General features: G+C 47.9%; 1 protein-coding gene across 1 annotated transcript in view; it reads left to right on the forward strand.

The window, feature by feature from the left end:
* The first annotated feature begins 1,104 nt into the window (after positions 1–1,104).
* The window catches only part of Dkk3 (dickkopf WNT signaling pathway inhibitor 3), a 32,397-nt gene continuing 6,996 nt past the window's right edge, over positions 1,105–26,505 (forward strand). Inside the window, exons 1-3 of the mRNA XM_042691428.1 lie at positions 1,105–1,365; positions 6,510–6,647; positions 9,294–9,377. Coding sequence (XP_042547362.1) covers positions 1,141–1,365; positions 6,510–6,647; positions 9,294–9,377 — 447 coding nt within the window. The 5' untranslated portion in view covers positions 1,105–1,140. The remainder of the gene's footprint in view (positions 1,366–6,509; positions 6,648–9,293; positions 9,378–26,505) is intronic.

A 26,505-nucleotide genomic window follows, 5' to 3' on the forward strand; every position in this document is an offset into this window, starting at 1 on the left:
CACACACACACAGCAGACACTGCGCCTCACACTTCTCTGCATCTGCATGCATCACACGTATTAACTAGGAGGTACATAGATTCTACCTCCATCTTACATTTGGCTAATTGGACACAGATCATCTGGTTTTGCACAAACCAGGTGGGAAGTCAGAGTTAGCTGCGGATGTGCAGAGTTAGCTGCTGCCCTGTAGGAGCTCGCGTGACATTCTGTGACCCACTCAGGGAGCTACACGGGGGTCATCCACGACCTTGACCGAGGCCCGCCGCCTCGGTTGCGGGGCTGGTTCTCCATCCTGCAGGTTGGCGTGTTTGGCGGCGGTTGGCTGGAGTCAGCCAGGTGCGACTCTGGAAAGCTGTGCCCCAGGGCGGGGGGGGGGGGGGGGGGGCACAGGGAAGGGAATGGCTTCCTGACACCGTGGGTTTTCAAGTCAGGAACAGCAGGCTTAGGGGGTGAGGTCGCGGTTGCCCGGGCCCGCCCTGCCCCTCCCGCGGGGCGCGGGGGCGCTGCGCCCGCGGCGGGGTCGCGCCCTCTTGGTACCGCATCCCTGCGGGACTGGCCGCCGGTGCGGCGCTGTCGGTGGCCGCAGATCCAGCGGGGGGGGGGGGGGGGGGGGTCGGGTCCAGGTGGGTGAGGGGCAGCGGCGAGGGTGGGGGTGGCCGGGCTCGGTCTCGCTGGGAAGGGCGCTGGACTCATGGCAGGCTGACCTGTGCGCTTGCCCATCCAGGATGGGAGCGCAGGGAGAGGTTTGGGGGCGAGCTGGGGGTTCCCAGCCGTACCGCTGAGTTCCGACCTCGTCGAAGGAGGGGTTCGAACCTCGTACGGAGTTGGGAATGAGCAGGGGTGGGGGCGTCTGTTAGTCTATTAGCTCCCCCTAGGTACTAGAATGAGGGGTGCGGAGAGGATCGGGGCGCAGAGCTGGAGTAGCGGGGAGGGAGGGACTCCGGGGTCCGGGAGCGGCTGGATGTGGGACGCGGGGTTTCTGGGTTTCGCGGGATCCAGGGGCGGGGGGGGCGGGGAAGAGGGGCGCCGGGGGCGGGCGGCGGGGCGGGGCGGCGCCGGCGAGGGGGGTGGTCCCCGCGCCGCCGACTGCGTTCCGGGACACACAGGCGGCGGCGGCCGGCGCGCGGCGGAGCAGACATGCCACGGCCCGGGGGTCCCCTGCTATGTCTGCTGCTGGCGGTGGCGGTCCCCACCGCCCCCGCGCCCGCCTCCACCACCCCTCCGGCGGCAACTTCGGCTCCGCTGGAGTCGGGCCCGGCTCTCAGCTACCCGCAGGAGGAGGCCACTCTCAACGAGATGTTCCGCGAGGTCGAGGAACTGATGGAGGACACGCAGCACAAACTGCGCAGCGCGGTGGAGGAGGTGAGTGCGCCCTGATCGCGGGGGGCATCGGGAAGAGTAAAGCGGGGGGTCGAGGAGCAGGCCTGGGGGAAAGCAGGGGTTCCAGTGCACTGGCCCTCAGGGGCCTGGCGCGGCGCCCAGCACCTGGGAAGGGCGCGGCCCTAGAGAGACCTGAGCGCAACGTCGGGCAAGCCTTCCCCCCCCCCCCCCCCCCCCCGTCCTCCAACCCCCTTGCTGGTTCTTCCTCTGGGCCCAAAGGTCTGGATCGTAGCTTGTCCTCAAAAAGTCTTGGCTGGACCCTCCCTGGGTAGCTGGGTTCACCATCTGCCTGCCGGCTGCCCGGCATCAAGTCTCCCTTGCCTTAGAGCAGACACTTGGCTATATCCCCCATTGGAAACTGCTTGCTAGACCCCTGGTGTTCCCCGCGCTGTAGTTTTTCCTAAAGGGGAGGCAGCTTCAGGCCGCTCCCAGGTGCTAGCACCTCCCTTAAGCATTGAGCCTGTTCCATCTTCCCAAGATACAGGATGTGCTGTGGAGACAAAGAGACAGAGTCCCGAGCTTTGCTGGCCGACCATCTGAGCTGTCTTTGTTTTGTTTTGTTGAAAGGTATAGCAGCTCAGAAAAAGGAAGTTGGGATTCCTAAATCACAGCTACATAAATCATCAGAAGGTAGTTGATGAGCCTGAGAGGCAACCCTGACCCCACCCAGCAGGACTCAGGCACTCCTCTGTTGCTTGCTAGCAAGGCAAACTGGCAAATCATTCAGCATCCTGATCTTTAGCTTCCTGGAAGGAATTCCATGCTATTATGCGCACCTGACAAACAATAGGTAGCTGTGTACCTGGTACTCTGGTACTTTTGAAAGGTTTGTCTGGCTTCTTCCCTCTTTCACCAACCAACTCCAGTTGTCTCCTCCTCAGCCTTGTGTTACCCTTCCATCCTCCAAGAGTCAGGCTGGTGGAGTTGTTAGTGAAGAGCACACTGGATTGGGAGGCAGCAACATGGGCAGCTACACCTGAATATCCACTGGATAGGCCTAGATCCCAATTCCACTGCTGTCAGTTTCCTGAGATGACAAAATCATGGTGACTGGGAATATACCTAAAGGATGAAGAGAATCAGGTCTCCTGACGCTGTGAGCTTCAAAAGAAAATGATCTTCCTGGTGATCCTTCTGGTTCTAGGGCAGGTCATCTTGCTTTCCTAATCTGGGTTCTAGAACTTTTCCTGCAGCACACAGATTCCCAGTAAGGCTGACGAGGTCACCCTGTGCTTTTCTTTAGTGAGATAATGCCCACTCCCATTCAGAAAGTTTGCAGCATGATTCTGTGATAGTAGCTTCTGATGAAGTCTGGGTCTCTTCAGCATATTCAATTTGTGTATGTGTGTGTGTGTGTGTGTGTGTGTGTGTGTGTGTGTTTATGGGCAGGCAGGGGGGTGGGTGGGGGGGGGGAGGTGTTCAGTGAGATCTTGGTGTCCATGGCTTCTCTGTGGGAGGTATCCATTCCATAGGGAATTTGCCAGGGTTCTATCCTCTTCCTTTCCGGTTGCACCTCTGCTGGACTTATGCATAGCTTTATGACTTTTAACTATCACTGTGTTCTAATTAATAGTCATTTACCAAGGAGTGTCCTCTTGGACTGTAAGGACAGGATGAGAGAGATTGAACCCTTCCATAAAAGGAGAATGGGTGGGGAGGGGATTCCTTAATCTAGTCCCAAGTCTGCCATTTGCAAGTGATAGAATGCAGGGCCCAAAATGGAGAAAATGTCCTCATTTCAGGAAAAGGAAGAATTAGAAGAGCATGTGAGTAAAGCAAGTTATCCTATAATGTAGGAGTAAAACAGATGTAACACAAGTGCCTTCCTCTGGAGACACTTCCCACTACACAGTAAATATCTTTATTATTGTAACAGTAGTAATACCACTAGCATCTGATGAATCCTCAATGTCCTGTTTTAAAGTATCTCAAAGTACTAAAATTAATTTTTGAATATAAAAATACCTTCTAAGAATATCTTAAAAATAGAGTAGATGTAGTCAGTAGTGTTTTGGTTTTTTGTTAAAGAGGCATCCAGTTCCATGGGTGTTGGCACATGACTATAGTCCCAGCACTTAGGAAGACCTTGCCCTGCACACCGCCCCCCCCCCAAAAAAAATCAAGAAGCTTCCAGAAAGACCCTTAAGTCTCATAAGCATAGGATAGTTGCTATTCAGTTGTTGTCCAAGGGAATTTAAGAAAGAATAAAAAAGGCCTGGAGCAGATGCATTAATTGTTTACATAGCTGCATCATGAGTCTGCTTTCAAGTAACTTCCTGGTGTTTTATTTATTCCAGCTGCCTCAAGCTGTTGATGTCTCTTAAGGGAAAAGACAAAGTAGTTTTACTTGTAGGATTATTAGGAAAAGCAAGTCTTCCAATGGCTTCCATCTGAGACACTCCTATTTTCTGGCTTTATTGTGCTATATATTATTAATTAATGCATGTGGAGGAGGCGGGACCCACAGCCTCTTTCTCACCTCCACTCCCTCATCTGTAGCTGGTACATTTTAGCATGTTCTTAGGCCTAGGGGAATGGTTATCAAACCCGCACTTATATCTGTCCAGTTTTTCCTACTGCACTCCCTTTAACAGACACAGATTTAACCAACCCTAAATACCACTTTAAACAACACACACATTCTTCTTCTATGAAATAACTATGGCTTCAGGCTTAAGTTTCTCTTGCTAGGGGCTGTAGTGGTTGTGGTTGAACTTTCCATTGTAAACTGTACTTTTAGCTCATAGTGCCACTGAAAAACCTGGAGCTCATTCTGTTCAAACAACCACTGTGTAGAATGGAGAGGCTTTGCAGACTGAGCCCCCAGCAAACTGGAGGATATGGGGTGTTTGTCTGTTATTTGAAAGCCAGACTGTACAGTAGCATTCTGACAGGAATTTTTAAAATATTGAATTTTTCCCCCCTATTTTGGCAGAGATCTGCTGGGCTATCTTCTGTCTCCTCTTTTTTTTTTTTTTTAACTGCTAAATATATAAGGGTCTCATGCTTGAAAAGATAAGTCATTTCATGTCAAGCTTTTCTTCTATCCCTTTCTTTCTTCTCCATTTTGGGAAGATGGAGACTCTTAAGACAAGTGCTGTCTACTGCCTGTCCCCACCTTTCTGGCAATCTATCTTCTTCCAGAACTGCTTTCCTGCAGGGCAATAGTATGCAAGCAGCTACATGTTCCATATCAACCATTTGACAAGTACTGTGCTATCACTTATATTTCCTGATCTATAATTCTTATATCCACTCAACAAAGCCTCATCCACGTTTTACAAATGGCAAGCTGAGATTTAGAGGGCTTCAGTATCATGCCCGTGGGTACTTTGGAGCAGAGCCAGAACTTCTCTGAGCCCAGAACCATTGTGCCCTCCTATGATCATGCTGGAGGCAACTGCTTATGTAATTCCTCTGTGTGCTAGACTTGTTTGGAGCCTTTGCTGCCTAGAAGGTCTCTCCCTAAATATAGCTCCCCTCTCCTATACCAATGTAAGCCAGTGCCCTGACTCTTTTCTCTTGCTTCCCTGCTCCCTAAATTGTTTATGAACTAGTCCAAAACATGTAAGTCCCTGTTTCCCATAGCAGGCTTCTTACCTGGGAGCCGGTGGAGAGAAAGGAAATCACCAGAATTAGCTGAGAAAATTGGTATTTGGAGTACCATCAACAGGAATTACAATTTGGCAAGTCAGGGAAGAAATTCAAGCAAATATTTTTTTAATTATGTGCACGACTTTGAAGTCTCCATTTGGTTGAGAAGCAGGTGAACATCTCTGCTTTGGGGCTGCCCCTGGATTTGCCTGTTGATCCCTCTGTACTCTTTCAGCTACATTTCCTCATGCTCCCAATGAGGACCCTCTGTTCATTGAGGAGGAGCTCCTCTATTACTTAAGGGAGTAAAAGACACATGAAAATACCTTTTGAGGATTCATTTTAAGGAATAAAATAAGGAGTTTTAGATGGCAGTATTGGAAAACTGCCAGTCATCAACAAGAATTCACTGTGTTCCTCATTTGAAATTGCTAGAGAGAGTATCTGATTTGCTCGACTATTCTATAATGTGGTCTGCCTTCAGATCCATTCAACTATGAATGGGTCATATTGTCACCTTCCCTCTTGGCAGGGCTAAGGTGGGGTGATGAATCTGGAAGGGGAAGTTGGGCACTGATGTATGTTGACTGGGAGGTCTGCTATAGATATCATAGAAACTCATGAGACTGGAAGATTTGAGGACATGACCTCAGAAATCTGAAACCAGAGAAGGATAGACAGTTCAAGGAGAGTCAGATAAGGCATGAATGCTGGGGTCTGCTGGTGTTCTAGAAGGGTCCCCAGGCATGGTGGGAAAGGAGACATCTTGTGGCCATATCTGCACAGAGATACAGCACTAGCTTAGTTTGGGTCCCTGCCCTCTGGACACCATTACCATCAGACCCTGTAACAAAGATGTGGGAACAAATTGTTATTATTCCCACTATCAGGAAGTGGGAACATGATGTAGAAAGGGAAGTAAAAGTTAGTCCACCTGCATGCTACTGCTATAAATGGGTTATTTCTATACAAAGGTTACTGCTTTGGGCAATGGGCAATTCCAGTTGGGACCATCAGAGAGAGATTGTAGTCTCTAATTGTCTTGAAAGGGGAGAAAAAGCTGGAGTTCCAATCCCTGGAACCTGTTTCTTACTGGCGCTTAGGAAAAATGAGCAGATGTATGGGCCAGAGAAGGCCTTGGAGAGACACAGAGGTGATATTGCTGGCATGTATGGGAACGGGTTGCAGGGAATCTCCAGATTAGGGCTCTAGGAGATGGGCAAGCCATCAGTGGCATTTGTATAAATGAAGACGTCATGAAGCATGTTTAAATTCAGCTCGACCTTCTTGGGAATCCATCCAGAGCCTTGGTTTCCCTATTTGTAAAATGGAGGCATCAACACCCAGCTCCTGTGGGAGGCTGATATAAGGGTGGTAATGTATATGAAACATTTGATATGAGGTCTTGTCCTAATGTGTACTCAGTGGCACCATCTTTGTAGTTGTAGATGATGCAAAAAAGGTGGTGCTTTTTCCGTAATGGACTCTCAGTAACTAAACAATTTTGCTCATTAACTTCCTTGACTTAACAGATGGAGGCAGAAGAAGCTGCTGCTAAAACGTCATCAGAAGTCAACCTGGCAAGCTTACCCACCAACTATCACAATGAGAGCAACATAGATACCAAGGTTGGGAATAATACCGTCCATGTGCATCAAGAAGTTCACAAGGTAAGCAAGGTTCTGGCCTGCACTTCCCTTCTCCCACAGACAATTCTCTACAGACAACTCGGGACTTATTTACATGTTTCATCCACAAGCCACAAATTCAAACGTGAATGATAAACTATATTAAGAACCAAAAGGAATGAGGATACTATTTGAAAGAGAAAGCTGTGTATCAGGAACCTCAATTGCTTTTGTATTTTGTATTTACCTCTAGGCTTCCTAACATTTCAGGGAAAATGTATGTCAGGTTTCTGTGAGTATCTCAGGAGGGGTTGAAATAGACACCAGTTATGGTGAAAGGCTCCTCAATATTTCCTTAGAAACAACTCGTGTGTGTACCCCACTTTCATAAAGGAAGCCTTCTATTGCCACAAGATTTCACGTTTATTCACTTGTTGATTGTTCGTTTAAAATTCTATAGCAGTATTTTTTCCAGCCTCTCACCTGTCTCAATGCCTCTTAGTCTCAGATAGTGTATAAGGTTTATTCCTAAATGGCTTGATGAAGAAATCTAGAGTTAACAGAGCACTACTCTACCCTGGCTGTGAGATATTTCAAGTGTGTTTTGGCAGAACATAGAACACTAAGTCAGCCCATGAGGAGAATCACAAATATTCAGGGTCATTGCTGGAGGTCTTAGTGTTGACATGCTGTTGTGACTGTTATTCTTAACTCTTATAAGCAAGACTTCAACAGCTCCCATCAAAGGGCCTTGTTTGTGCAAATGCCCAGGTTATTACATGATTGAAACAATAGTGTTTCTATGCCCCAGAGCTTAAGGGGAGCAATTTTCTGGACCACTTTACAGCTGGTACTTTACAGCTACTGTAAAGTAGCTGTTGTGTGGCTTTTCTCCCACTGTAAAGGAATAGACCCAACTGGATGGGAAAGCTATGGAGTGAATCCCAAGTAAATGAGCGAGTTCCCCAGCTGAACAGATCCCTGGATATTGCTTATGTGAGGACTGGGGCAGATTATTTTATTCTTGACAAAAACAATATGAGGTCATCCTTTCTGACAGTGGTTAGCCAACAGATTCTTCTGCATCTACATGTTGGGATATCTGAGTGGTGTGAGTTCTACCACACCACTGAGTGATTTTGAAAAATGGTTTCAATTTCCTGACCCTTCCTAAAGACAGTATTGATGGTAATATCTACATTCAATATGGCCAGGGCCAAAGAGCCTAAACCATATGAAAACTCTCTGTCAGCTATTAAGTGCTTTTGCAAGAGAAAGTTGTTCCTACTATTGCCACTGTTAAATTATAACAAACTGGTTATCAGCCATAGCTCAGTAGTTCTCCAGTGGATTATGGGCAGTGCTATTCTTTGGCAGTGTTCCATGAAAGAGGGACTCAAAAGTGGCCAAGTGTATTTAGACACTATTTTATATATAATATGAAAAAGCTTACAACTCACACATGCAAGACTGTAGAATTGAACACAACGATGACAGAAATTTAACAAAATGATGTAAAAAGTTCACCTGGAGAAATAAACCATTATTTTTCGAGGAGAGGAATTTCTTTTCTTTTTCTTTCTTAGGGCTGGTACAGGAGCTTGAACTCAGGGCATGCCTACCACTGTCTCTTGGCTTTTTTGCTTAAAGCTGGCTCACTGTACCACTTGAATCACACCACCACTTCTGGTTTTTTGTTTTTGTTTTTTTTGTTTGTTTTTGTTTTTTGGTGTTTAATTGGAGATGAGATTCTTATGGACTTTCCAACCCTGGCTGGCTTTGAACCATTATCCTCCGATCTCAGTCTCCTGGGTAGCTAGGATTACATGTGTGAGCCACTGGTGCCCAGCTAGGACAATAATTTTTTTAGTTAAAAAAAAAGTTAAAAGCATTTGTATGAAGACATGGTCCTTGTCAGGATGTAAATTTGATCCCTTACTGAAAATTAGGCTGAATTTCCAGTTCAGAGTCTTACATTAAAGCTGGGAAGGATCTCATAGATGATATAAAAATAAGAAATCAGAAAAGAGAAATGACTTGTTTTAGGTGCCATACTAGATGCTTGTTGGCAACAGAGCCAGGGCTTAGTGAACAGAATCTCCTACTTCCTCGTCCACACTCATTATTAGACGTGGCCTTAAGAAAGGCAGGGGTAGCCTGGTTCCATACCACACTCAGCCTGAGGTTCCTCTGCCTAGTTTAGATCAGACAGACAACAGGCAGGAGCATGGGACAGGGCTCCTTTTGGCAGTCTTTAGAATCACGAGGCTTCTGTGGCCAGGACCCATCTGCCTCTCATGAAGACATTCCACTCGACACCCAGACCTGAAATTTGTCAGAACAAAAGCTGACACTGAGTGTCAAGTGATGAGCCCTGAGAATAGCAAAAATAGCTCTGTTGTTGAGAACTTGCTAAGGTATCAAGGCAGCGCACTGAGTGCTGTCCTGTCACCTCGTTTCTTCCTCGTGACCACCCAATGAGGCAGTCGGTGTTAACACCATCTGGCACTACACCAAGGGAAGCTGTGTATCCCCCTGAACTGGTGGAACTCAGAGGAAGGGGGTGGACAGCCTGGCTCGTATGCTCTTGCTTCAGGAAATGAAAACTAAACCAGAAAAATCTTGTGGTATTTTCTCAGAGTTCCAGAGCTCCTTCATTTTACACTTTCTGTCTCTGTTCTACTCCAGATAACCAACAACCAGACTGGACAGATGGTCTTTTCAGAGACAGTCATTACATCCATGGGGGATGAAGAAGGCAAAAGAAACCATGTAAGTTGACATCTCCAGGCTCATCAGCCTTGTGTAACCTGTCTTGGAGGATGGGGGTGGGGAAGGGAGCAGACTCCATATACCTTCTTGTTTCTGCCCACATTCCTCATTCCTCCATTCCTGACCACTTGCTCAGTCTGGTAGCAGGATATGTTTCTAGGCACCTGGCATCAGAAGCCACAGAGACATTAAACCCATGTATCTTTGCATCTTGCTTTGAGAGATCAAACAAGTACCAGGTAGATAGATTGGGGCTCTGGTAGCAGAGCTGATGGTATATCAGCTAATGTAATCCCAAAGGCTCTGGGATGGCCCTCACCTTGTATCATCCCAAACCTGACCAGGTGGTTTGAGAGCAAGGGTACTTTAAATGGAATCCAAGTGCCTAAAGAAGAAAAGGCTGCCTGTTGGTCCAAGCACTGAGCTTTGGTCCCAGTGACTCCTGTTGCTGGTTGCCTGGGGATTTTATAGGATTATAAAATCTCAAAGTTGGCAGGAAAAAAAAATAAGACCAAGGATTTGAGAATCACTCTTTCAGAGTCACTGGTCTAGTCTTTCCTCTTCAGGTTTAGAAAAAAAAGTAACTCACACCTATAATCCTAGCAATTCAGGAGATTATGATCTGGAGGATCATAGTTTGAGGCCAGTGTGGGCAGAAAAGTTCACTAGATTCCATCTCCAAAAAAAAAAACCACAAAAAAACCCAGCATAAAGTGGGATGGAAACATGGCTCAAGTGGAAGAGTGACAACCTAGCAAATGGGAGGCCTGAATTTCAAATCCTAGTTAATATATGAACACCCTGGGTCTTTGTCACCTTTCCTGGTATGCATGGCCTCCTATGCCCACGTGAATTCCTGTTTTGGGTCTCAGCTGGGAAATCTTCATATGCCCACCGTCTCTTGTTCATGCACCTGGTGACAGGTACATGAGAGCATGGTATCCTTGTGCAGCACATGATCAGATATCCAGTATGTAATAGACCCAGAGTGCAGAAGCCTGGCAGGGCAACAGGTCCTCTAGACTTAGAAAGACAGAGATATGTCACGTTTTCTTGAGTTCTGCTCAGATCCTGGGGATGTGAGCTCACTGACGTTTTCTGTGAGCTAGAAGGGAAACCTGAAGATCGGACACTTGACTGATGTCTGGTGCTTTTGTAAAAAAAAACAAACTGATTTTTATTTACTTTTTGTTTATGTAGTACTGAGGAATCAAACCCAGGGCCTCATGCATGCTAGGTAAGCACTCTACCACAAAGCCACATTCCTAGCCTCCATGTCTGGCTTTTTGACAACAGACTCGAGTCTTTTCAAGCTGCCCATGGGCAGGATGTCATTTGGCAGAGAAGGTGTGTCACAGCAGCCCATGTTAAAGTGATCCATCAATGGCCAGGGAGGTTAGATCTAGGGTATACAACATTCTCTGTCCAATCACACTTTTGCCTTGGGCTCTTGGTACCCAACACTGAACCAGGTCTCAAGCACCATCTTCACAAAGACACAGAACTTCTTTATCCAGACAGGAAGCAATGAAAAGGGTCATGGGTTGTCACCACTGTCCCTTTCCATAGTTTTGCAATTTAATCATGTTGACAGCTGGCTCTGAACTACACTTTGCAGGACAGAAACCATCTTTTAACAGGAAAAGGGAGATTTAGCACTCTACCAGCAGAATCATGTACTGTTCAAGACCTTCCGATACCATAAACAGGGGCTAAGTCATGAGGATTTAAAATTCCCAGATGGATCCATTTAAAAGTAATCACCAAGCACCTCATGTTTGCCTTTCTTTAAATGCTAGTATGTGTGTTAATAGGTATGGTAACTTGAGGCGGCACATGGAAAGTTACAGACAGTAACACTATCTGCCTGTCTAGAAACGGCAGTCTGTGCAAGGCACTGGTCTGTTTTTACACTCAAGTGTGAGGGGGAGAGGAGCCCCATCGCTTGTTATTTCACCTGAGTGCACAGGGTGACGCTGATGTGGACTGAAGTCTTAGAGGGAGCATTTGTGCTGAGCTTCGCTGGGCCCCTTCACGGGCCAGCGGGTGGCTGACCTATTGTGATACCTTTGTGCAGGGATTAGGGGAAAGTGGCACGTTGGAAGCTAGAGAGTGAGCAAGCCATTATGCATGGATAGGAAGCTTTATTTATAGAAGAGTCCAGCTCAATGAGCCAAGGTGCCCTTTTGAATGGACAGGACTTTTCTATCCTGTGTTCCCTTTGATTAAAATCCAGCTTCTAGTGACACAGCTTAGCAGGTCCTACATTTGTTGTCTTTTTGGTTTTACCTTTGAAGGTAATATAACTGAGTGAGTTTATTTTTGCACCTTAACACCTCTAGTTTGTAGCTATAGGTTCACTCAGTGCAGTCTCTTTCTCCCTCTCTCTTCTTTCTCTCCTCTCTCACTTCTCTCTCCTCTCTCTCCCTCTCCCCTCCCCCTGCCTTCATTCCCCCTCTCCCTCCCCCACCCCCTGCCCCTGTACTGGGGCTGAACTTAGGGGTCTGGGCACTGTCCCTTAGCTTTTTCTGCTGAAGGCTGGCATTCTTCCACTTGAGTCAAAGCTCCATTTCTGGCTTTTTGATGGTTAATTGGAGACAAGAGTCTCACAGACCTTACTTCCAGGCTTCAAGCTGTGATTTTTCAGATCTCAGCCTCCTGAGTAGCTAGAATTACAGGCATAAGCCACAGGTGCCTCGCTAGTCTACATTTTTTAAGCCACTGGGGGACATAGTTTACTACCAGAAACATCCAGACCATAGATATTTGAGTGACTTCCTTGTTCCAGAGTGTCTAGTGCTAACAGTGCCTTTTAGGCTGTAGATAGTGGACTGAAGGCGGTGCCCATGCATTGCGTTCCCTGCTGTAATGATATTTGTGTTGGAAGCTGAGAGGACAAGGATGATAACTCCTGTGACACAACTCTTGGGAGATGTGTATTTGACCTCTCCCCTCCCTCCCTTGCTCTCCCTCCTTTCCTCTCCCTCTCCCTCTCCCTCTCCCTCTGTCTCTGTCTCTGTCTCTCTGTCTCTCTGTCTCTCTCTCTCTCTCTCTCTCTCTCTCTCTCTCTCTCCCTCTCTCCCTCCACCCCTCTTTTTCTCAGAGGTGGGAGGGGGTTGTGGTGGTGTTGGTAGTTGTGGTGGTGGTGATAGTTGTGGTGGTGAGTGTTTACACAGAGGAAGATGAATCAAGGATCTGCTCAGGCCTTGGTTTTTCCCTGCCCTCAGCTTGGGTCATATATCACAGAGGAAAGACAGGTGTGGTCGGAAGCTTCCCTTCCCTTAATACTGCTGCTGCTGCCATCAGGATAATGGTAGGTCAGAGAGTACCTCACATAACCTCCATCTCCTGGAGGTCATTTAAACAGTTGTTCTAGGGGAAGACAGAGGCCTCCTTGAGAGACAGACAGTTCCTGGGAGGATCTACCTCCAGCAGTCCTGTCAGGTTGGCTAAGTCCAGGGAAATGCAGCTCTTCCCTCAGTCAGTCTTGAGATAGAATGGAGAAGTTTGAGCAAGGCATGATAAGGCAGACCTGAGTTCAAGACCTGACATAATCCTAACAGACTTTTCCCTTAGGGTAAAGTGAGTTTGTCTACCAAATGGAGCTGATAAGCTCCCATTCAGAAGGCTCAGTGAGAATCCGCAAGGGCAAGGTTTACAAAAGCTCCTTTGTATGGAGATCATTAATATTGAAAAGTAATTAAAACCAGGCTGCAATTGGCTTCTGCTATAGTTCCTAGCAACGTACGCAAAAAGGGAATTGTGTTGGAAGCTTGCACTGTGTACAGGGCCCACACTGTCCCTCTCCCCTGGTCCTGTTGCCCTGGGTTTCATTCCCTTCTGTGTCTCTGCCTCCACCTCTGAGTAGATGCCTGGCCTGGAGTTACATGCTCCTAACCACTGGATTGACTCATCTAGTTGGGGGGGGGGGCGGGGGGCGGTGGTCACATGTCTGGCTGGGGCAGTATTGGGAATGCAAACGAAAGGAAGGCCGGAAGGGCAAGTCAACATGCATGACAAGAGGAGTGGCTGCTGGTCATCAGATACTGACAGGTTTGAGGCTGAGGTGCTAGGTGGCTGGGTACATGGGGGTTCTGTAGAAGAAAACACACCTGCTGTGTAAAGGATGATGGCTCAGTCTGTGTGAATTTCCAGTTCCACGGTGTTCCCCCGCATCACATAAACAACGTGGTACATTTATGTTTCTAGATTCATGTTTTGAGTTGTCTTTAAACAAATATAAAGCCTTCATGCCTTAACCTAATAGAAAATAAATGATAGAGGAAGTTGAAGAACTACTATTCTGAGACTTGAGTAAGTAAGCTCCCACCAAATATAGATGAGGTGAATGGGCACTGTATAGGTGGGGGCATTTCTTTTTGAACTATAACCTGGGATATTATGTCATTCATCATTCAAAAAGGTATTTATTAGCCAGGTGCTGGTGGCTCGTGATTATAACACTAGCTACTTAGGGGACTTGAGATTAAGGATCAGAGTTTGAAGCCAGCCAGGGAGGGAAAGTCCATGAGACTCATAGCCCCAATTAACCACCAAAAAGCTGGAATTAGAGGTGTGGGCTCGAGTGGTAGAGCACCACTGTGAATAAAAAATGCTATGAGATTGTGAGGGCCTGAGTTCAAGACTCAGTAACAGCACACAAATAAATAATTTATTAAATATAAGTAATTCTACAGCCTATGTCAGTGAGGCTCCTACGGAGTTTGTATCAGCTGGTATAAAAGAATAAAAGGACGTCTTCAACAGAAGCTGGATCAGGAAAAGCTCTGTGAGCCAGCCAAGGAGTGAGATACCCATGCTGAGGTAGGGCTTGTCCTGTGTCTGCAGGGCCTCCCCAAGCAAGCCTACGCTTCATAAGATAACGAGTTGCCAGGCAGTCTCGGGGAAGGGGGTGGTAAATAGGGGCATGTGGTTAAGATGGCAGAGACAGGCTTGGGCTTTGCCTAGTCCTGTTAAAGCTTGAGGCCTGAGTTTCCTTTGGGTTGTGGCTACAAAGCTTGTGCCCTGCAGACATCTGGCCACAGGCCTGAAAATCTGGAAACTTTTATTTAGAAGTGGAACAGCCTGTCTTTACTGTGAGTTGACTGGCTGGATAATCAGCAGTGATTGGACTTGAAGTCACATTAGGTTGATGAAGAACATCTAATTCCTGTGGTCTCAGAGCAGTGGGAGAGTCCTGATCTCTTCTCCCTTGGGTGAACAGCACCTTCCCATTCTGGTTTCAGGGATGCCTCTGCAGTGGGGCAGCCCAGGCTCAAGTGTGTTCTGGAGGTATAACCCAGGCCACTGCTCAAAGACCTTTAACAATATGCTGAAGACCCTCCAGGCCTGGTATCTTCAGGCTGGGGCTGCACTTCAGATTCAGGTACAGGATCCACTGTGGGCTTTCCACATAGCAGTCCTTGATGACTTCCTTCTCCAGGATTCCCTCAAGGCTTCTAGTGTCTTCCACTTCTCTGTCAGGAACTCCAGGCCCTAGAGGCCCTAGCACCCAAGGTGATCTTGTGGAGGTGATGGTGTTTGAATCACACTAGCAGTAGGAAGGGCATCCTGAGAGGTGCCAGTTGAGTGCTGTCCTCTTCTCCAGGATTAGCTTCAGGGTCAGAGGAGGGAAACTGAGACAGAGAGGGTAAGGAATGCTGGGGCGATACTTGATGCTTCCAGGGGATGTGCAGTCTGCTCCAGCAGGACAAGCCAGGCTGCTCTCCAAAATGAGCAGGAAAGAAGCCTCCAGTCTGGTCCCATCCCAACAGACCATTGGATGGACATGATAGATGGAGAGCCAGCCATTTAAAGACTTGTCCAGATATCATTGTTCTGTCTAGACCTATGGTTCATTTATAACAAGATACTTTGGTGTGTTTCGGGGTGCACAGTGCAGTAGAATTTGGAATTCCAATTGCCATAGGTTCAAACCCCTACTCTAGACAGTGTTGGGCATCCCCCTGAGTACTGAGTCCTGTTCTGCAGGAAGATACCGTGACAGCCTAAGAAGAGTGTTTTAGTCCAGAGATGAGCTGGCTCAAATATGGTGGTGCTTACCTCCAGTGCTGTGGAGGCTGGAGTGGGAGGATCAGGAGTTCAGCCTGGGCTACACAGCAACACTTGAGTGAGCAGGGACGGGGGGATGCAATGCATGGAAATAGTATCTGGTATTTCAGAGATGTTGAGTAAGTGTAAATTATCCTGAGTGTAAATTATGCTGAATTGATTTCCTGGACCCGGTGGGGTAGAACACAGTTGTTTACTGAATATGAGTGTGATAAATCATCAGAGCTGTTTACTTTGTTGTCAGGTTGTTGTGGCTTCAAATACAGTAATTGAGAAAGTTTCTGAAAGGTGGCAGTGGCCAAGGAGCTAGACCAAACATATGTGTGTATGGAGTCAGGCCTTGTGCCAAAGAAAACGAAATGTTTCATGGAGTTACGCAATTATAATTGCAGAATTCACAGGGTTCACTGAAGTTCCCTCCCTACAAAATGAAAACACATGGCACCCACCTACTGCCACCCGACCTCCACACCTCTAGCAGACATTGCTAATTGATCTCAAGAGTTATTTCCTTATGAACCCAGATAGTCTCAGCACTTGAGCCCACCAAGTATTATTAAATAATGAACTGACAGTGAACTGGTAAAGACTGTATTTGAAACCCACGTTCCAGCCCTCTTGAAGAGCAGACCTCCTATTTTATAGATAAGAAAACAGAAATGGGAGGATGTACACTGTGGACCAGGAATTTCCTCTCCCAGGAAGCAGGCGTAGGTGCCCTAGTTTGTCATGACTCAGAGGATTATTAGTAGAGAAGATGGGCTGCCTCATGCTGAGGGAAAAGATTTTTCATAGCCTGGGGCTTTGTGTGGGTGTGGGTGTGGATGAGGGGAGCAGAAATTCATAATGTGAAGAAAGAATTTTCTAGAAGACTCTGAGCTCAAGGAGGGCGGGGGTTATTATTTATTTCAACCAATTGATATCTTTAGGGTAGGAAAGGTCATGGAAGCTCACAGCCATAGGTTAGGGTGATCTTTGAAGAGTTTTCCAACCTTCCCCCTGGGTTGTAAGTTGTATCATTTATGCTGATCATTATTGAGCAGCATGCCCTGCCCTATGCCATGGCTGAAGCAGAAGAGCAGAATCACAAAAGGACAACCAGGGAGGATACACACAGGAGTCTTCCCAGGGATGATGAGGGCCTTGGGCTCATGGGAAAGGACATCAGAAGAGGGTGGTTAGGAACCCACACACTCTCTCTCACCCTCTCTGGGCTTATAATTGACGACATCAGACTTGGTGCTGCCACTGCAGAGGAGCATTCTCCACCAACCCCGAGGAGCACTTTAAGTAGGTGGCATGCATCTGTCTGAAGACACTGGCCACTTGACTGACTCATTTCAATGATGTGAATGGAAAATTCAGCCACAGGGAAAACAGCCAGAATTTTCCATAGACTCCTAGTTGAGAGCCTCTGAGATGAGGCGGCAGATACCAGAGGCAGCGCGAGTAGTGGTTAAGATACAAGAACACACAGGATCAGAAATGGAGAAGGGCTGTGTCCCAGGCTAGAGAGTCCCAGGGACCAAGGTGGACAGAGGTCAGAAGACTCATCCTTCCCAAGCCAGGCAGGCAGCAGGGCAGGCTTAGCTACACCTGAGCAGGTCCCACCACAGGTCTGTTTTGCCCCCATTGCTTCCAGAGTCCTGAATCTCTTGATGCATCTCTGGGAACCTCCTTGGCCAGGGAGGATCTGTTTCCTTCAGCAGACTAGCCAAGTCCAAGGACTGCAGTTCACTCAGCACAGCTGCAGGCACAGCAGCTCCCCCACCCCCACCAACTTGGCAATCGAAGGAAGAGAAACATACCTACTATGTGCCAGACACTGTGTGGCTATGTCCCACACGGTTTTCCTATACTCCTGTCAGCCCCTTACTTGCTCAGTAAGTAGAATAAGCACTAGGGGGGTGTCTGGGCAAAACTCTGGGGGTGTCTACCATCCATGCATGAAGTCTTCACCTTTGAGCTGAATATCCCTGTAGTCTCGTTTGGGCAAAGAAGATGAAGAGAGCCACGTGGGTCTTGATGAGCAAAATGAGGGCAAAGCATAGTTGTTGTTGTTATCTTCCCACCATCAAAACCTTCATTAACATAAACGGCTCAACTTGAAAAGTTAGAAAATTTCAGGTTCCCTCTTTTGGTCCTTGCTGTGGGAGAGGAAGAAAAATTGCTATGGCAGGAAATAAAAATAATCTGAGAGGTTTGGAAGCTCAGAAGAGGCCCTGGTGAATGCCTGGATGTGTCCCCTCCCTGCAGCTTTTCCTATACAGAGGAAAACAACTTTGTTTTGTTCTGTGTTGCTTTAAATTGTTTTCATCTTTTCCCACCTTTTAATTTTGTTTGCTCAGTTTAAAAAGAAGTTGAGGGAACTCTTTGGGATGTTTGTTTGTTTTTTTCTTGGTAGTACAGGGTCTTTAAACTCAGGGCTATCTGCCTGCCAGATAGGTGCTTTACTGCTGAGCCATGCCTCCAGATTTTTGCTCTGGTTACTTTTGAGATAGTCTTGTCTTTTGTTTTTTGTTGTTGTTTTTTTTTGTCTGGGTTGGCCTGGACCATGATCCTCCTATTTATGTATCCCACCATAGCTGGGTACCACCTACTACTATCCCCAGCATTTATCTGTTAAGAATAGTGTCTTGCACATTTTTTGGCACAAGCTAGCTTAGAACCATGATCCTTCTGATCTCAGTCTCCTGTGTATTGAAATGACAAGCATTTCTGTGCACAGCTGTACACTGTACACAGCTATTTGTTGACTTGGGATCTGGAGAACTTTTGGCATTGACTGGCCTGGAACTGTGGTCCATTTAATATTTATTTCCCAAATAGCTAGGATTATAGGCATGAACCACTGGTGCCAGTCTTGGAATGTGTTTTTAAAGGAGGGTGATCGATTGGCAGCCCTGAAAAAGTGGTTCTTAACCTCTCTGATCTGCTCAGAAGCTGTGGAAATGACTTTTGCATCTTTATTTCTAATAACATTAATCAACACTAAATCTCCTTTGATCTTACATGTACCCCACCCACCAATCACAGTATCATTAGCTGTATCTTTGCAGCAATACCAATCACAAATATATTTGTGTTCTCTTAAAAGTTGTAGCACATCTCGAAATTGCATTTGTGCTCATCACTACTAAGAAATTAAGATAGTTAACTTACCACTAGATCTTCCTATCCATTATATAAATGCATAATGCGCCAGATCTCAGAACATTTCCATAGCTAATTTAATGCAGTCATCTACTCTTGCAATCTTGGGTGAGTTTCTTTGCCCATCTAAATGTGCTGTGCTAAGGAGGAGTCCATAGGCTTCATATAGCTGTCAAAGGGACCCATAGCAAACATATTTAAACCTTTTCAGAATACCACTGTGTCTTAGCAAGTCATCTAAACACCTATTGGTTGTTTGAGTTCAAACTTACTCCTCTGTCTTTTTATCTAACTTTGCCTAGGGCAAAGACTGAAGTCCTGGAGAAGACCAAGGAGAGCTACTCTGCTGCCTGGTGCAGGGAGTCAGATCAGGGAAGGCTTCTATTTGGAAGAGATACTGTGCTGTTCCTTAAATGTGAATCAGCGGTAGGGGAGACCAGAGATACTAAAAGCATGGATGAAAATCCAGATCATAATCAGAAAATTGGGTGAGACAATGGGTTAGGAACAGAATCTAAAATCTCTATAGTCCAGGAGAGTTTGGATTGCACATACCGCCTGGTGAGAATGGAGAAGTTAGAAGGGCATACTGAGGGGCTCACAGCCGTGGTGAACTTCCTAGAGCCCTGCAGATCCAGATTCTGGACATTCTCAGTCCTTTTGTTTTTTTTGGCCAGTCCTGGGGCTTGCACTCTGCGCCCGGATGCTGTCCCTGAGCTTCTTTTGTTCAAGGCTAGCACTCTACCATTTGAGCCAAAGTGCCACTTCCAGCTTTTTTTGTGTATGTGGTGCTGAGGAATCGAACCCAGGGCTTCATGCATGCTAGGCAAGCACTCTACCACTAAGCCATACTCCCAGGCCTCTCAGTCCTTTTCTAACTAGATTCAGATCTCATTAATGTCAGGTTATAATCCAACTGTGTTGGTACACTACTTTCATCCCAACACTCAAGAAAGGCTGAGGCAGGAGGATTGTGACTTGGAGGCCAGCCCGGGCTGCCTAGCAAGACCCCATGTTATCTATCCTTCCCTTCCAAAAGCAACATTAGCAGCTTACAGGGGTTGAGAAGCACTTCTTTCCTGTGGCAGGAAAGTTAGATCCTATCTAGGTCATCATCTATTTGGTGTAAAGATTCTGGAAGACAAAACTGGTTATCTTCAGGTTACTGGATGAGCATCAAAGCCAAGGGAGAAGAAATCATTGCAGGGGTACTTCATGGGCTCTGCCTGGTACAATCAGAGCAGACACTCTGAGGTCCCTACTCCCTGGTCACCGGAGGACGCACTTATTTTCCCACTTACTCTCATGCTCTCTCTTTGTCACATTATTTGATTATGCCAGCATCAAAGATGCAGTGCCGACCGACCGACTGTTCCCAGGGCCTGGAAGGCAGCTGTCTCCTCTAATTATGTGTTGATTGAATTAGCCTAGCCTTCAGCCTCCTCCAGGGCCCGCTGGGGATGTGCATAGCTAAGGGCTGTGTTTTAGGATGCTCACTGGGGCAGCAAGTAGCTGATGGAGGTGGAAGGTGACTGGTGGCTGCCCAGGAGCTTTTGAGGTGTGACCTGGAAGGGGAGGAGGGACTATCTGTGAGGGCAGCAAAGTTCTTCAATGCCTGCCAGGAAAGCCTCTCATGTTTGAGCTTAAGAGAGAACTTCAAATCCCCAGAGCCCTTCTCCCGAACTTCCAACCCCAAGCAGAAGCTGGGCCCAGGAGAGGCCACTCAGGAGACTAAGGGAAACAAGACTGAGGCTGGCACAGTTTTTCCCTGGTCCTTAGCATCTTCTCAGGAACCCAGGATCAGATTCGGTTCCTGGGAGGATCTTAACTCTCTGCCTATTGCTGGAACATCTCTCGTGGGGTCATCCATGTGACTTTGCACTTGCCTGTGAACATCCCCCCCACCCCCGTGAGCTACAGTGGAGGCCCAGAGGGGCTTACAGCCTGGAGTGGGCAGTATGGCAGGGCCTGAGCGTCCTGAATAGAAACAAGAGCTGAGAAGGGCTTTGTCTGGTTAGGTCTAGACCACCTGTGCCACTGCTCGGCTCGCCCAGAGGAGAGTGGATAGGGCTCCCTGAGGGTACGGGAGGACGGCAGCAGTGAGGTTCATCCCCAGTGGGTGAGAGGAGACCTGAGTGGCTGGGGGAGGTTATGGGATGGTCACTCTTACGACTTGGGCTTTTCTCTGAGAGTTAGCTTTCTGTCCCTGTGATAATCAGGAAAGGTTTATTTGGGTCCATGGTTTCAGAGGTTTGAACTATGGTCAGCTGGCTCCCTTGGGCTGAGGCAGAGCATCACAGTGGGATCGTGTCCTGGAGCAAAGCTGTTCGCCTAATGATAGATGGAAATCAGAGAGGGAGGAGGGAGGGGCCTGGGTTCCAATATGTGCTTTAACCAGCTCACCATTTCCTCCCCCTCCTTCCCCCCCCCTTCATTTTCTCGGTAATGGGGCTTGAACTCAGCCTAGGCGCTATCCCTGAACTCTTCAGCTCAAGGCCAGCACTCTACCACTTGAGCCACAGTGCCACGTCTGGTTTTCTGGTTGTTAATTGAAGATCAGAGTCTCACAGACCTCCCTGCCCAGGTTAGCTTTGAACCATGATCCTCATATCTCAGCCTCCTGAGTAGCTAGGATTACAGGTGTGAGCCACCAGCACCCAGTGTACCAGCTTCTTAAAGATAGCTGATAACTAAGCCTGTGACACATGGGCCTTTGGAGAACATTTCAGATTCAAATCATAGCATTCTGCTTGGCTGGGTGACTCCATCTTCCACTTCTGTTGCCCCACTTTTTAAACCTACCAGAAAAGGCAGAGGATCTGGCTAGGAGAGGCAAGGCCACAGGGGCACTCAGCCCAGGGCATCTTGTCCTCTGACCTCTGTCTGCTGGCTAATCTAGGTTTAAGAGCCAACTGGTGGCTTCCTATCCAAGCTCCATCTCTCAGTATCTGTGTGTCATTGGGCAACTCACTAAGCCTGTCTGTGTCTCTGTTTTTTCATCGGTAACCCAGGAGGGAATAGTCACAGTGTTAGTGAGTTGTGTCAGTGAAGTCCAGTCTGGATGGATTGTTCTGGGGGTTCCACACATTGGTGTTAGGAAGGTAAAGCAGCTCAGACACAGCTCATAGGAAGTGCAGTGTCAGCATGGTCTGCTGTGACTATAATGGTTGTTCCCATCCTACAGCACCAGAGGACCAGCTGGGCATGAAGGTACCCACATGTAATCCCATCTACTTGAGAGGTAGAGATAGGAGGATCAATGTCTGAGACTGGCCCTTGCAGGAGCTCACCACTTGGTCTGGAAAACAAATCAAAAGCAAAAGGATTGAGATGTGGCTTAAGTGGAGGTCTTTCGTTCAATCCTGTTCCTACACCACAGCCCTTAAATCCAGGCCAGAATCAGGGGTAGTGAGGTGTGGTGGGCAGCCCTGCTCAGCTTCCTCATTTGAGAAGTCAGCTTTTCCATGGTGAGTGGTGGCCTAAGATCAAGTGGCTCCTTCTGTGGCCACCAGCCTTCTTCCTACTGCCCAAGGCCACTCCCCTGTCTCTCCCAGACATCTGTGGTGCTTGCTCTATCCATCCACTTGGCATGTCAAATACTATGTAATGCCAAACTAATATTTAGTATTAAGTCTGTCCTGTGCACGAATTGGGATAAAATGTGCTAACATATTATTTGTTGCTTATCTGTGATTCAAATGTCACTGACCCTCTTGTGTTTTTCTTGGTGACATCTGGCCATCCTACCTGTGGCTCCCAGGATAAGGGACAATGTATGTAACATGGGGGGAGGTAGGCAGGGCAGGCTCTTTCCTCACACAGGGAGATCTAGGGGTGCTACCGGGAGCCGTGAGATGTCAGATGAGGTTTACCCCTGAACTGATGTCGGTATCCTGGCCTTCTGCCTGGGGAACATCAAGTGTGTGCCACTGTGCTTTGGCAAGGCTGAGTTCAGGGCCGGCTCAGGGGTTCCACCTGCATGCCCTTGGAATGGGGTCAGGAGCTGTGCAGACCAAAGACTTCCAGCCAGGCACATACAGGCATGCGTATGTTTTCAAGAGAAGGTGCCTAGCACTCGATCTCCAACAATGTGCTGTGCAGCTGTGTGCACATGTGGTGTGGGCTGGTCACCTGTGGCCTGGCAGCAGAATAAAGCCCCTCAGGAAGGGAGCAGGCTGCTCCGTGGACAACCCTTCTATTCTTTCAACCTGTGGGCCCAGGGAGAAGAGGCTGTAGGGGAGCCACCACATTGGGAGCTGAAGGAAGAGTAGGAGGAGAAAACTCCAAGATGACTTCACGGTACCAGGCCGTTGTGGGTTGGAAGCAGGGTGTGCTACCTCAGGGTGCCGAGCCCAGCTTGGAGAACAGGGCTGGGCACCTGTTCCATGGGAGAAAAAGAGTTGGTGGTAGCAGGTCCAGGCAATGTAGGCTTTTGCAAACACTGGCTGGCTCTGGCATCAACTCCTGCCTCCTCCTCAGATTTTTCCACAGGGAGGGCTCTGCAACACGTGCCAGACCCTTGGTGGAGTTGCCCCATGGTCTGATCCTGCATTGCCAGTCAGTTTTCAACATAGCCTCCAGGAAAGGCTGTAGGCTTCCCACTGAGTTCTGTGTTTGAGACAGATGTGCATTAATAATAGCCTCTTGGCATGGCTCAAGGGTCATTAAAGGATCTCCAAGAATGAAGAAGATCTGACCTGGAAATCTCTAGAAGGGAAAGCTGCCTAGTGCTCTTCCTAGGGAACTCCTGGCCACCCAGTCACTTGCAGTAGGGCCAGTTTGGAGGATCCAATGTCCACCCTTATCTCCACAGAATCCCAGGTTGGGGGTCAAGTGCAGCCTTGGATTTACCTCTGACCTTGGAGAGTGGCTTTATCCCATGGCCTCAGTTTCCTTGTGGTAAATCAGGGCTTCTCCACGTTCTTTGTAAGATAAGACAGTATGAAGATGAGACTGTGGGATGGGTAAGATGTGGCTTCTAGTATTGTGCTTGTTGTTGTTTTGCCAGTCCTGGGGCTTGAACTCAGGGCCTGGGCCCTGTCCCTGAGCTTCTTTTGATCAAGGCTAGCGCTTTATCACTGAGCTACAGTGCTACTTCTAGCTTTTTCTGCGAATTAATTGGAGATCAGAGTCTCAATAGACTTTCCTGCTTGGGCTGGCTTTGAATCATGATCCTCAGATCTCAGCTTCCTGAATAGCTGATTACAGATGTGAGCCACTAGTGCCCAGCCCTAGCACTGATTTTGTGCTTATACTTTCTTGACTTTTGCCCACCTGTTTGTCTACCTGGGCCAGTCCTGGGTCCTCCTACAGTTGTGTGGTTATTCTCCTATGGCTGGTCTTTGTCCCTACCAGAGGGCTCTGAGAGGAAGCAAGAGGTTGAGATGGAGTGATGGGGAGAGCTGAGAGAGAAAGTATTCATTGCTAGAATGAGATCCATTGTCTCAAACTGAAACTTGGCAGGTTGCTGGACCCTTTGCAAGGCCACCCATGAGCTTCTGCAGCTCCAGGCGTGTATTAGTGGTGGCTGGGACACAGTAGCATGAATTGGGTCACTTAACTGAAATCTAGGGTGTCACAGATCTGGTAGTACTGGCAGGTTGCTTCCCTCTGAGGGCTGTGGAGAAGGAGACGTTCCAGGCCTCTTCCCTTGGCTTGGAGATGTGGATTTCTTTCTCCCTCTGTATGAGTGTGGGTCTAAAGTTCCTTCTCCTACAAGGACAGCAGTCAGTGACCCTATCTCCCAAGTAAAATCCTACTCTAAAGTGTTAGAGTTAGGACTTCAGCACAGGAATTTTGACACACATCCTGAACAGGGCATTTTGAGGCCCTAGGGTACAAGTGGAGTGAGGGAGTGCACACAGTTGCTCACTAAGATGTGTCTCATCTTATTTTTCTTTCTCTGATGATCTTGGGCTCTGAGGCTCCATTTCCCCATCTGCAAAATAGAGATTAGTCAGTGGATATCATGTGCCACTGACTCTACACAGATGCCTTGGAAAACTTTGGGAGTTCAAGGCTGTTGATCTCTCTTCCCTGCTGAACTTTGGCCTTCCACTCCTGGGAGCCTGACCTTGGATATACTATGAAGTGGAAAATCAAAGATGTGGAGTGGCTTCTTCACCATTTTCCACTATCTCAGAATAGAGTGGAAGCACCAGGGCAGGGCTCCAGCCCAGCATCCCTGCTAGGGCCAAGTTGCACTCCCAGTCCACACCCCTGCTGCCTGCTGAGCCTGCTAAATATAGCTCCTTCCCAGAACAACGAAGAGAGGCCATGTGCCCATGGCTGCAGTCCCAATGACTAGCTTCTGGGTTGTCTGTCAGGCAAGCAGATGGCTGGGACTCTTTAGAGCCAGCCATAAAAGTCACTATGCAGCATAGTGACATTGAGACCCAGACTCCTAGAGGACATGCCCTTGGTCTTTTGTCTCTGGGGATGTGTGGCTCAGAGCCCTGGCCTAGGTGACTGAGCAAGGTTAAAGGGTAAGGAAATCCATGATCTTCCCAGGAAGTAGGAAGAGCCTGTCTTTACCTGACTCAGATAGATCCTTGGCCTTAAGTCTCAGTCTCCACATCTGTGAGGTAAATGGAATGACCATATCTGTGCCTCCAGGTGGCATGCGGTGCATGTTGGGAGGCGATGGATGACCATGGCAGCCTCTGACATGGGGCAGCTCGTCCATCCTGCTGTGCTCTGCCCTCAGTGTGAGTGCTCTGTTTATGTTCTGAAGTTCTCCATCAGTCCGAGAGTTTGAGAGGCAGGAGATCTGTAGGGGGTCTGTAATGGTGGAAGCTGCTGAGTCTTACCCCAGACAGAGGTCTTTTCCCAAGACCTCTGTCTCTTATCTCAGGCCTCTTCCCAGCCTGGATCCAATTGACCTCCCTTTGTGCATTGACCTAAATGAAGAGCACAACAAAGAAAAACTGGTATGAATGAAAAGAAGCAAAACCAGGCTCTGGGCCTGGCTGTGGTAGGGGAGTCACTGGCCCACATTGTCCCCTTCACCTGCTCAGTTTTGCTAAGGATGGAGAACTGGATCTCTTCCTTAACTAGCTAATAATGCTACCACATTGTCCCCTTCACCTGCTCAGTTCTGCTAAGGATGGAGAACTGGATCTCTTCCTTAACTAGCTAATAATGCTACCACTAAGGGGTCCTCTGAAGAGAGAGAGCTCATATAAACAACCTTAGCATAGGGACAGCCTGGTCCGCTTGCATCCAGGGACTGCTTCACACCAGGACTGTGCCTCCTGGGAGCACACAGGCCGCTGCCCACTGGTTGATGCCTATAGATACGAGTCAGGACTAGATGTTTAGCCCCGGTGGTGACACAGAGACTCAAGAGTTGCTAGAGGAAGCATTAGGTTCCTATTGTTCAGACCTGCCGTTTTCTGCCTACACACTGGCCCCAGGTGGGACATGCCAGGAATTAGGCCTTGGAGGAAAGGAAGAGCAGGTGCCAGGCTGCCTGTTGCTATAGCCATTATGCAGAGAGCACAACAATACAGAGCCTTACACATAGCTCTTGCTGTGGTTCATGCTGCTGCTGCTTCTTGCTTCTTGATTTTTGCTTCCTTCTTCCTTCTTTCTTCTTTGTGCTGGTCCTGGGACTTGAACTCAGGGCCTGGGTGCTGCCCCTTAGTTTTTATGCTCAAGCCTAGTGCTCTACCATTTTGAGCCAAGGTGCCATTTCTGGCTTTTTGGGGGTAGATAATTGGAGATAGGAGTCTCACAGACTTTCCTGGGCTGGCTTTGAACCACAATCCTCAGATCTTAGCCTCCTAAGTAGCTAAGATTACAGACATAACCCACCAATGCCTAGCTTCTCAATAGAGGTTTAACCAGCAGCCTAAGGTCATGTAGCTCTCCGGAGCTCTCCAGGATTTAAGGTCTGGGTTGC

This window comes from Dipodomys spectabilis, unplaced genomic scaffold (genome assembly GCF_019054845.1).
Source record: "Dipodomys spectabilis isolate Male_0828 unplaced genomic scaffold, ASM1905484v1 ptg000145l, whole genome shotgun sequence".
NCBI lineage: Eukaryota > Metazoa > Chordata > Mammalia > Rodentia > Heteromyidae > Dipodomys > Dipodomys spectabilis.